The sequence below is a fragment of the Perca fluviatilis genome, chromosome 9 (assembly GCF_010015445.1).
Source record: "Perca fluviatilis chromosome 9, GENO_Pfluv_1.0, whole genome shotgun sequence".
NCBI classification, from domain to species: Eukaryota; Metazoa; Chordata; class Actinopteri; order Perciformes; family Percidae; genus Perca; species Perca fluviatilis.
This window is the reverse complement of record NC_053120.1, coordinates 7,232,466-7,243,415: the sequence shown is the minus strand read 5'-3', so window position 1 is coordinate 7,243,415 and position 10,950 is coordinate 7,232,466. Positions and strand designations below refer to the sequence as shown.

Here is a 10,950-nt window from a genome sequence, read left to right as displayed (position 1 = left end):
AGATTCAGATTTATATTACAAAATATAATCAAACACATTATGATGTACTGTATTATTTTAGGTTAAGATATGACTTTATTGATCCCTTGGTGAAATTCACAAGCTCCCTGGCAGTATAAGTAATTAGCCCCACCTTTACCAGCTGCAACACTGAAGCAATGTAGCCTACGTATTAATGCATGAATAATTATAATCAATAATATGATACATTCTGAAATAGGCCAGTGCTTATACTTTTTGGACTTTAAATACATTTGGAATGTGAATAATTTTTTTTTTTAAGTAACACTGGCCCCTAACGTACGGAGCCCCGAGACATCATTGTAGGTAGAAAAGACAACTTCTTGTACTTTTGAACTATTTTTTGTTTGTTCATAACAACTAGCTACATAACCAACATTTTCATTTGATTTTGATTATTTTACTTTTATTCCAGATTGTAAAACTATGTTACGTAGTAAAAGTCCTGCATTCCAAATGTTACCAAGTAAAAGTATAAAAGTTCCATCCATTGAATGCAGGACTTTTACTATGTAATAGAGTTTTACAATCTGGAATAAAAGTAAAATAATCAAAATCAAATGAAAAATAATTCAAAAGGTACAAGAAGAATTTTCTACTACAGATCCAAAAAGAGAAATTCACACATGCAGCAAAAAAAAGAAGACTGTAGTACAAATGCTCCCTCTGCTGGTCATGTCTAGTTTTTGTTGGGGTTGTTATCTAACTACCTCGCTGACCCTCTTCATAGGCTCATTTCGTCACACACCAATCCACTTCCTACTGCTGCTGGGCTGGTGAATGAGAGAAAACCTTCGTATTACACATCCACGGAGGAGAGAACACCCGACTGAGTTCCTGCTTAGCTACTTCATCTGATAGTCCTGGCTGAAGCTCTCTTAATGCACCCGTGGGCTGAACCTGACGAGCCAGTTGGTTTGGATTAAAGTTACAGCAATTATCGTGTGATCTCGTAGATATCGCGACAATCCAGCTGCCCTGCAAGGTAAGTAGCTAGTTAACGTTAGCAAAACACAGCTGTAACAACATCCACAACTCATTACCATGGGCACGCCACTTCACAGCGTAATGGCATGCTGGTGAAGCCGTTGCCGTTTCCTTGGATACCAGCACTAGCTTGTTAGCCTGCTAGCTAACGTCCATTTAACCTGCTGACCCCGGCTGTTAGCTTAGCTTAGCTAGCTAGCATATGTTAAAGCCAGCTAACGACAGGCTCCGGTAACTGCTATTTAGGAAGTAAGTTCCATGCTTGTTATTATTGTGTAGGAAAACTAGAGTGATAAGTGAATGAAGCTTTGAAGTTTTTGGGGCTTTCTTTCTATTTGTACCGAAAAAGATGTGACGTTTTGGGGCTTTAATCCACAGAAACACAGTGACATCTGGTGGTTTGCAAAACGTACAGCAGCCCTTCAAGACGGGCCGAACCGCCGAAGCGCAACACCTCTGTGATGCAAAGCAGAGAAAGGGGAGGTAACCTTGCTCCTTATGACCTCATAAGGAGAAGATTCCAGATCGGCCCATCTGAGCTTTCATTTTCTCAAAGGCAGAGCAGGATACCCAGGGCTCGGTTTACACCTATCACCATTTCTAGCCACTGGGGGACCATAGGCAGGCTGGGGGAACACATATTAATGTTAAAAAACCTCATAAAGTGAAACTTTAAATAGTTTTAGTCTCATATATGCAATAAAAGTTCAACAAGCCTGCGTGTTATTATGAAATCTGTAATACTTTTGATCAGAAGTGCTGCATTAAAAATGTCGATGGTATCGTGCAATATGTTACAGTTAAATTCATTAATGCATTAGCTATCCCAAAAGCGTCACAATTTTACTGACACAACACCTTAATGTACCTTATTGGTGTGGTTTAGTTTATCTCAGTTTAGCTCAAAGGCATTTCCAGATCGACTGAAGAAGACTATTAGGCTGGAACAACAACCGCACAACAAACCTTTATCGCGTTTCCCAAGTTCTTTTGCTAATCCAAACAAAGATGGCAGCCGGAAGTGACATTTCTGATCTACTTGCTTGCTTAAATAGCTTAGTGTGGAAAAGTCTCAATTGTAAAATCTGTGATTACAACGGAGGCAATTGTTTCCATTGTGAAACGTGTCATATTTTTCTTCCCTACTAGCCAAAACCCGATGATTGTGCTCCAGCGGTCCTGTAGAGGCTTAATACACTCTCACCTGTATGTCCACCTGAAACGGCAGCGGGGCAGCCAAAACATGGCGAGACCCAGTTCAGGTTTTCCTTTTTCCTTCCGTTTCTGCTTCTGTTACGTGCTCATCCTGACGAGCAATTATTATATTAGTCTTCCACAAATCCATTAGCTTTCATTATTGTCATTTTGTGTGTTATGTTATTTGTGTTTCTGGGCGTGTTTATGTTCAGACCTGGCAGCATTCAGGGAGATTTTCTCCAAGGCGAAGAATATAGCCATCGTCACTGGAGCAGGGGTGAGTGCAGAGAGCGGAGTCCCAACCTTCAGAGGAGCAGGAGGCTACTGGAGACAATGGCAAGCACAGGTATGCAACTATATTATCATATTGATAATCAAGACCTATGTCGGTCGCAAAGCGTTGGTAATTTTAAATACATATTGCCATGTAAAATAAAGGCATTTTAATTTGGTGTGCCTTGGGATATTTTTTGAAGGCGACTCACATTTATTTTTGTGGGACTATATATTCAACCATGCAATGAGCCCTTCACAAGATGGAATATATTATATTATTGAACCGTATTTTACTTGATATTTTATACACCTGTAAGTATAATGCATTTCAATATGACAGCAGCACAAACTACAGGCTCCGAAATTATCATAAAGTTGAATAAAGAACTCTCTAAAACTTTTTCAACAAAAACCGAACAGTGTAATCTTTGTAAGGGGATGATTTATTGCAGGACTGTTGTAGTAGATTGCATTAGTTTTAGCTCGATGGTCCTAATAAACTGGCAACTGAGTGTATTCTACAATGCAAATTTTACTTTCCATACTTTTCTGCTGCTTATCTGGGGCCAGGTTGCAGTGGCAACAGGCTAAGGAAATTAGTCCAGATGGCCTTCTCCAACAGTTTCCAGCTCCTCCTGGGGGATTTCAATTTTAATTTGTCTGTTTATATAGCAGCTGACAGCCCACCTAAGGATACGAAAACATTTTCTCCAACTGCATCAAACAAAACTGCGACTAAAAATAGTCTGATACCCACATACCTACTTCTTTGGGAACTTCTTTGCATTTCTGAAGCTGAAACAGTGCTGTGCAGACGGCTCTGTGCTCAGTTGTCTCTGTTGCTGTTTCTTCTGTCTTCCATTATTTTGCCTACATTTCCAACAACCCTCTCATGATTTTTCATCTTTAAGCAACTTGCCACCCCAGAGGCCTTCTCCAGGAATCCCTCCCGTGTTTGGGAGTTTTACCATTACCGCCGCGAGGTCATGCTCACAAAAAATCCCAACCCCGCCCACCTGGCCATCGCAGAGTGTGAGGAGCGACTGAGCAAACAGGGGCGTCAGGTTACAGTCATCACTCAAAATATCGACGAGCTCCACCGCCCCGGATCCAAAAACATGCTGGAAATTCACGGCAAGTAGAAACCGCTGAAGATACTCAATATCTAGTAATCTATTTTTAAATATATATATATATATATATAATACTCTGCTAAGTATTAAAGGTCCCATGACATGGTGCTCTTTGGATGCTTTTATATAGACCTTAGTGGTCCCCTAATACTGTATCTGAAGTCTCTTTTATATAGACCTTAGTGGTCCCCTAATACTGTATCTGAAGTCTCTTTTATATAGGCCTTAGTGGTCCCCTAATACTGTATCTGAAGTGTCTTTCCCGAAATTCAGCTTTGGTGCAGAATTACAGCCACTAGAGCCAGTCCCACGATGAGCTTTCTTTAGGATGTGACATTTCTGTGTCTGTAGCTTTAAATGCTATTGAGGAGGAGAGAGGGGGGGCAAGGTGGAGGTGGGGGTGTGGCCTTGACCAACTGCCACTTTGCTCGTTTGAAAGCCATGATGTCTCTCTCTCATGGGTGGGCCAAATTCTCTGGGCGGGCAAAGCAGAGAAAGGGGAGGTAACCTTGCTCCTTATGACCTCATTAGATCGGCCCATCTGAGCTTTCATTTTCTCAAAGGCAGAGCAGGATACCCAGGGCTCGGTTTACACCTATCACCATTTCTAGCCACCGGGGACCCCAGGCCGGCGGGGTGTTTTTTTTTTTTTTTTTAAAATATAAAAATTTTATTTTTTTTTTTTTTCATGCCATGGGACCTTTTTAAAAAGTAATGTTTCAAGTAAAAATGCCAAACATTCTCTGGTTCCATCTTCCAGATTTTGAGGATTTGCTGCTTTTCCTTGTTGCTCAGACACAACAGGAACATGGATAGCATCACTCGGGATGAGCACTTATCACCATATTCTGACATTTTATAGGCACTAATAATTAATTAAGAGAATAATTATTTTTAACGACTTTCATTTCTGATTGATCCACTGATCATTTTCAATAGTTGATTAATTGTTTAGTCCATAAAATGTCATAAAAGTATGAAAATTGTTTGGTTACACTTTACTTGAAGGTATCTACATAAGAGTGACATGACACTGTCATGACCGTGTCATAAACATTATAAACAAGTCAAACGTTTATGACATAGCGCTTCTTTTAGTAAGTGTCATTCGGTTTTTGTTGTGACAAGTTATGGTTATTGTTATGGTTAGGGTTCATGTGTCATGACAGTGTCATGTCACTCTTATGTAGATACCTTCAAGTAAAGTGTTACCCATTTACTTTTATAAATTAAGTTTTTAAAGATTAATAGACCTTTTCAAACTGGAGAAGCTGGGGCTTACAAATATTTGGCATTCTTGTTGATATATTACACAAAACAATTGATTGTTGAAATAGTTTTCTGTCTTCCGACTAATTGAGTTGTTTCAACACTAAAATGTTGTCTCTTGTATTGTTAATCCAGGAAGTCTGTTTAAAACCCGCTGTATGAGCTGTGGTCATGAAGCAGCCAATTACAAGAGCCCCATCTGTGACGCTCTGGAGGGCAAAGGGTAAGAGCTTCATTAGGTGTTGTTCGGTTGGATTGGACTGTTTTCCTCAACAACGTGAAAATGTGTTAGCAGAGATATTGATCGTATTCATTTGACAACAAAATGCCAGGGAACAAAAAAAGCCTGTTTCAGTCTGTCAGATGTCGGCAGCTAAATAACAGCTGACGACGTGGTGAAAAGGAAAATCTGTGACCGAAATGAAATGTCACTTTGACATTTAAAATTGACGTTTTTTAATAGCTGAAATGTTCCACTAATCAGTCGGACTGTTAACAGTGATTCTGATTAAACCTCCAGTCATAAAGATGATGTAAACGTCTCACCGTGTTAAAGGTAAATTAAAGGGTTTTAAAGGAATAGAAAAAAAGATGAATAAATAAGATACAGTTGCATACAATTAAATAAATTAGTAATTGAAAGTATCACTTTGGATGTTTGTTTTCGGGCTAATCTATCTTTGTGGTCAGGACTTCTATGTTTGTAGTGTTTTTTCATGATATTTTTTAAAGTTTATTTAATTACTTACATATTACATAATGTAAACCTATTAAATTGTCAACCATATCTTCCCTAAAATGGTTTGGATTTACTAATTTTTATGTATTTGAAGTGTGCACTGTGCAGCTGTTATATAAAGGAAAATATAAATATCAGCTAGGGACTCAGTTTAAGGGCCCTATTTTAACGATCTAAGCGTACGGCGTGTCCAAATCCACTTGTGCTAGTTTGATGGTGGAAAAAAGGGTCCGTGCGCCGGGCGCATGGTTCAAAAGGGTTAGTCTTAGAGTCTTCATTAATCATAGGTGTGTTTTGGGCGTAACATGCAGTAAACCAATCAGTGTCATCTCCCATTCCCTTTAAAAGCCAGGCGGATTTGCACCGTAATATTTTTATTTGTAATCTTTTGCATGTTTGTGTGCTGCTGCACTTCCCTGTGTGTGTGTGTGTGTGTGTATAACAAGCATAGTGTGCGCGTGCTGTTCATAAGCCTAGGCACATTTTACTAATTTGCAGTAAAAATAAGAATTAAATGCTGCGCTATTGACTTTTGACCAGGTTTTTGTTCAACGGCGCAATCACTTCCCGCTGCCTGAACACCTGAGCACCTGAACACACCTCCCTGTAAGACCAGCACACCCATGGGTGCAAAGATGGGCGCAGGTGCATTTTCTATTTAAACGACGAGACGGGAAATTGACAACTGCGTCGATCTTAAACTAGCAAAGACACTTGCGTCTGGCTTTGTGCCGGGTGCAAGAAAGGGCCCTGAGTATTACATGACATGAATATATCAAACTGCCTCCCCAGAGCTCCAGACCCAGACACAAATGACGCCCAGATCCCTGTTCTGCAGCTGCCCAGGTAAGTCACACGCTCATGTTCTCTTTTAGTGCTCTGCTCTTTTCAAATGAGGTTATTTATTTTGACAAAGTGTGTGTGTGTGTGTCTCTGTGTGTCTGTGTGTGTCTGTCTGTCTGTCTGTCTGTCTTTTTTTCAGGTGTGAGCAGAAAAGCTGTCACGGTCTCCTGAGACCAGCTGTGGTTTGGTTTGGAGAGAGTCTGGACTCAGACATCCTCACCCAGGCAGAGAACGTGTTGGACAGCTGTGACCTCTGCCTCGTGGTATGTGTGTGTGTGTGTGTGTGTGTGTGTGTGTGTGTGTGTGTGTGTGTGTGTGTGTGTGTGTGTGTGTGTGTGTGTGTGTGTGTGTGTGTGTGTGTGTGTGTGTGTGTGTGTGTGTGTGTGTGTGTGTGTGTGTGTGTGTGTGTGTGTGTGTGTGTGTGTTCCTGACTTAGCCAAATTTCGGGGACCCATTTCAGACTAAAGGCCAGTTAATTGGGGATGGCTTGTCCAATTGGGGACAAAAGCTGTGTGGGAGAAGGCGGATTTTTGGGTCAGTGGTTAGGGTAAGTCTCCAGGAAATTAATATAAAGTCAATGTGATATACCCAAAAGTGACCTAAAATTATAAAGTGCATCAGTACTACCGCCAAATTCACTAATGTACTCACCGCTTTTATTTACATACTCAATAAGTGTACAACACTGCTGAAGATATCTTTTTTTTCCCCATGGTTTTTGGAGGAATTTCAACGTTTTGGATGTTAAATTTAGTACTGTATAAAGGTAAAACATGTTGCATTGACAGCAAGACTGGCATACTAAACTAATATATTGTCATTAATGTAGACATTTTCTATTAACGCTTTCTGAAAATAAAGGAACTTTGAAATTATCACCTGAACTTTTACCTTCACTCACTGTTCAGAATCAGAATCAAGTAGGTTTTCACATACAAGGAATTTGCCTCGGTATTTTGATGCATAACGGTCCAATGCATATATTAAGAGAAAAGAAAAAGCTATTACTGCAAGTTAAACAAAAAATATGTAAACTATATCCGTTTAAAAAATGAAAAGAGCTGGACGGTGTTATAAACAAAGATGTTGGAATGGGCAAACTATTGACTAAGGAGTGTGCAAATGTTCACATAATATAAAATAGAATATTAGAACATGTTCAATAGGATTTGCATTAATGTAAGGCGTTTACTTTATTACTTCAAATCTTCAATAAAATCTCACTCTGCAGGTTGGCACTTCGTCCATTGTGTATCCAGCGGCCATGTTTGCTCCTCAGGTGGCAGCCAGAGGTGTCCCTGTGGCCGAATTCAACATGGAGGACACACCGGCCACCATGCGCTTCAAGTATGTGTCAACCAATGTCACACAGTCATACACTCGCATCATTAATCATCCCTAACTAATACCACGTTTACAGCGTGGCAGGTAGGGATCGACCGATATGGATTTTTTAGTGCCTTAGCCGATGACCGATACGGGATGCCGATTTTCTTGAGCCGATATTTGGAGCCGATACTGCTTTTGCTCCCTCAATTTACATCATAAAAATGTAAACCCTGCCACACTGGATTTGTTTTCATAATCTGCTCTGCTATTTCTTTAAAAATAATAAGCAAAAACACAGATCAGTGTCACTTCTGCAATCATCTTACATTCATATCACCCAAATGATGTGTGCAATGTGCATCATATGGATGGGTGCACTGCATATGGGTAACTGTGCAAGGGTAAAAGGCTTTCATAAACATCTACAACACAGCCTTGATGATGCTGACATATTATAAGACAGATATAGTCAGGTCATCACAAAATGTCCTTTGTCAACACATTTAAATAATTTAACAAAACAATAAACCTGAAAAGTAGCCATTGAAATAAAGTGCTTGATTTGTAATTTAAGACTGCCATAGTGCTAGTGGGGGAGGGGCAGTGCATGGTCTGCACGTGAACTGCAGCGTCTCCAGCAACACAGAGCTGCCTGTGGACGCCTGTCTGTAAATAATGCCGGGAAAAAACTATTGGCGAACGCAGCAGCCGCGTATCGGCTGTGACCGATAAAATCGGTCTATCATTAATAGCAGGGATGCACCGAATCCAGGATTCGGATTCGGCTGAATATTGGGCTTTTTGACGGGGTTCGGTTTCTGCCTGGTTTTCCACCGAACCCTACGCTTGCACTACGCACGCTATGCTGGTCGATGTAATGACGCCACCGTTGATTACGGGAAGGTGTTTACGCAGGTGGACCGTTAAATGCAGTAGGAGAAAGTGAAAATGGAACTCGGGAGCAGAAAAATTGTTGTTTGGCAGTACTTTCAGTCAGAAGAAGGCCATTCAAGTCCAGCTACATGTTCAATTTGCAATGTCTGCTGGTGGCAAGGACCCTAAACAATACACAACATCGCCGTCGTTAAAACATTTGCGTATGCAACATCCGAAAGAATACATGAAGGAATCTACTGTCTGTAGATTCCTTCATGCACAACTCGCAGCCAAAATGCAGCAACTTCAGGTACGGCAAAGCAAGGACAGTCACAGCTAAAAACTTAACCAGACGACCATTACCAGCTTTGCTAGCCCTACACCGAACAAACAGTGGGCCTCAGATCACCCACGAGCCAAAGCCATTCATGCAGCAATTGGGGAAATTATATTTTAGTTTTTTTACAGTTAAAATAAAGTAAAAATCACTGGACGTTGTTTAATCATTAAGGTGTTTACTGTGTTAATGGACTGAGGATGGGAGTAGGATTCGGTATTCGGCCAAACCCCAAAAATCTGGATTCAGTGCATCCCTACAGCATAGACAACATTTCTTATAATATTTGTGTTTCAGGTTCCACTTCCACGGCCCCTGTGGGACCACGTTACCCCCCGCGCTGGGACGCCACGAGACCGAACCGGAATGAGTCCTGGACGTCAGCTGCACACAGACCATGACTGTCCAACACTGGAGATCTTTATTGGTACAAATACCAAAAATAAAAAAAGTGTGGAGACTGTGTTCATGAAAAATAAGGCCAACAAATTCAAAGACGAAAGGGGAAACTGTCTGTTCAAGATTTCACACAGATAAAATATACAATGATAAGGAAGTTGACCATATTTTATTTATTTATTTTAATTGTAAACATTTAATTTCAAGTGAATGCATTTTGTCTTTGTGGCTTCTATCTTAAATAGTTTCTTTTCTTCCTTAGGTGAAATTGATTGATTGAACTGATTTATTTTCTGCTAAGGAAATTCAAATTTTGAGCATATCAGACACTTAATTTCCTGCATTCTGGTGAATTATTCTGCAACAATTTGTGCCTTTTCTGCATCAAGTTTTGTTTCAAATGTCTATATTTATGTAAAGGAAATTATAATAGGTTTTTAGGGTGGTTGCACTGGCCAGTTTTGATTATTGAGGGGGTTGTAACATGCTGTTTATGAAAGGCAATGTTGAAAAAGGCAGTGACACAAATAAATAGCATTGAGTATGGATTAAATATGATCACAAGTAGGGCAACTTTATCACTCCTTTTGCGTTGAATGGATACTGAATGTCAGACAGTAGGGGGCAGTGTTAAGCTACAGCTGCATCAGCGACTACACCTCCAGGAGAAAAAAACGCCCCCTTCCAAAGGATCTGTGGGCTCTGCCTGGGATATGTGGTGTTGAATGTATGGACCGTGATGAATATGTGCATGATGCCTTCCAGTGGTGAGTAAGCTCCAGTTAAACCAGGGAAACCAGTGACTGTGCGTTCCCTGAGCCAGTCATGAAGAGATGTATGTTAACGTTTGGACATAATTGAAACAGTATGTTCATTTGAAATGAATAAATGTATACTCTTATAAACTGAAGTGTCTCTGCAGAGCTTCCTTTAGAATCTGTGCATCCATGTATCTAAAACCGCATGAGTTGTTAATGATGCAACAGTGTGAATCAGAAATGATCTGCAGTGTGTGGTGATGGAAGTAGTGTAGGAGTGTGTATTAACTGTACAGTACTATATGTTCTCTGTTGTAGGCGTTGTTCTGCTTTGGCTAAAGATTAGATTGACTTCTTCCATTGTCTCAACATAAACACACGCTGCACAGGCCAGCGCTGTGTGTTTGTGCATTATGGGACTGGGACTGTTCTTTATAACAGTGAATGCCACCCCTGCAGTTACCAGAGGCATGAGGAATGAGTGTGGAGTAGATCACCTAATTTGAAAAATAATCTTTGGTAATAATACCAAACATGCACAAATTTGTGTTGTGAATGGATGGGTTAACAAATCATAAGACTTAAACACAGGAGACTGCTGTTAATTTCCAGTTTACTGCTGACAGTTGACAGGTTTTTGAAAAGCATGACCACGATCGTTCCCTAACCTTAACCATCTGTTTATTGTTGTAACCGTAGTCTTGCATTGCCGGACCTATCTCCACAGCGCTGTGGAGTAAGGTCTGGCTACAACATACGTACATTCCTGGATAGAAGGTGGGGGGA

At 40.4% G+C, this 10,950-nt stretch overlaps 1 protein-coding gene across 1 annotated transcript; it reads left to right on the top strand.

Moving 5' to 3' along the window:
- Positions 1-714: 714 nt before the first annotated feature.
- Positions 715-10,316, top strand: LOC120565911 (NAD-dependent protein deacylase sirtuin-5, mitochondrial-like). Its single transcript, XM_039812030.1, has 9 exons — positions 715-1,491; positions 2,158-2,270; positions 2,418-2,551; positions 3,393-3,615; positions 5,019-5,106; positions 6,415-6,468; positions 6,605-6,728; positions 7,697-7,812; positions 9,305-10,316. The coding sequence occupies exons 2-9, from the start codon at positions 2,168-2,170 to the stop codon at positions 9,375-9,377; spliced, it is 915 nt and encodes a 304-aa protein (XP_039667964.1). The 5' UTR covers positions 715-1,491; positions 2,158-2,167; the 3' UTR covers positions 9,378-10,316.
- Positions 10,317-10,950: the final 634 nt, after the last annotated feature.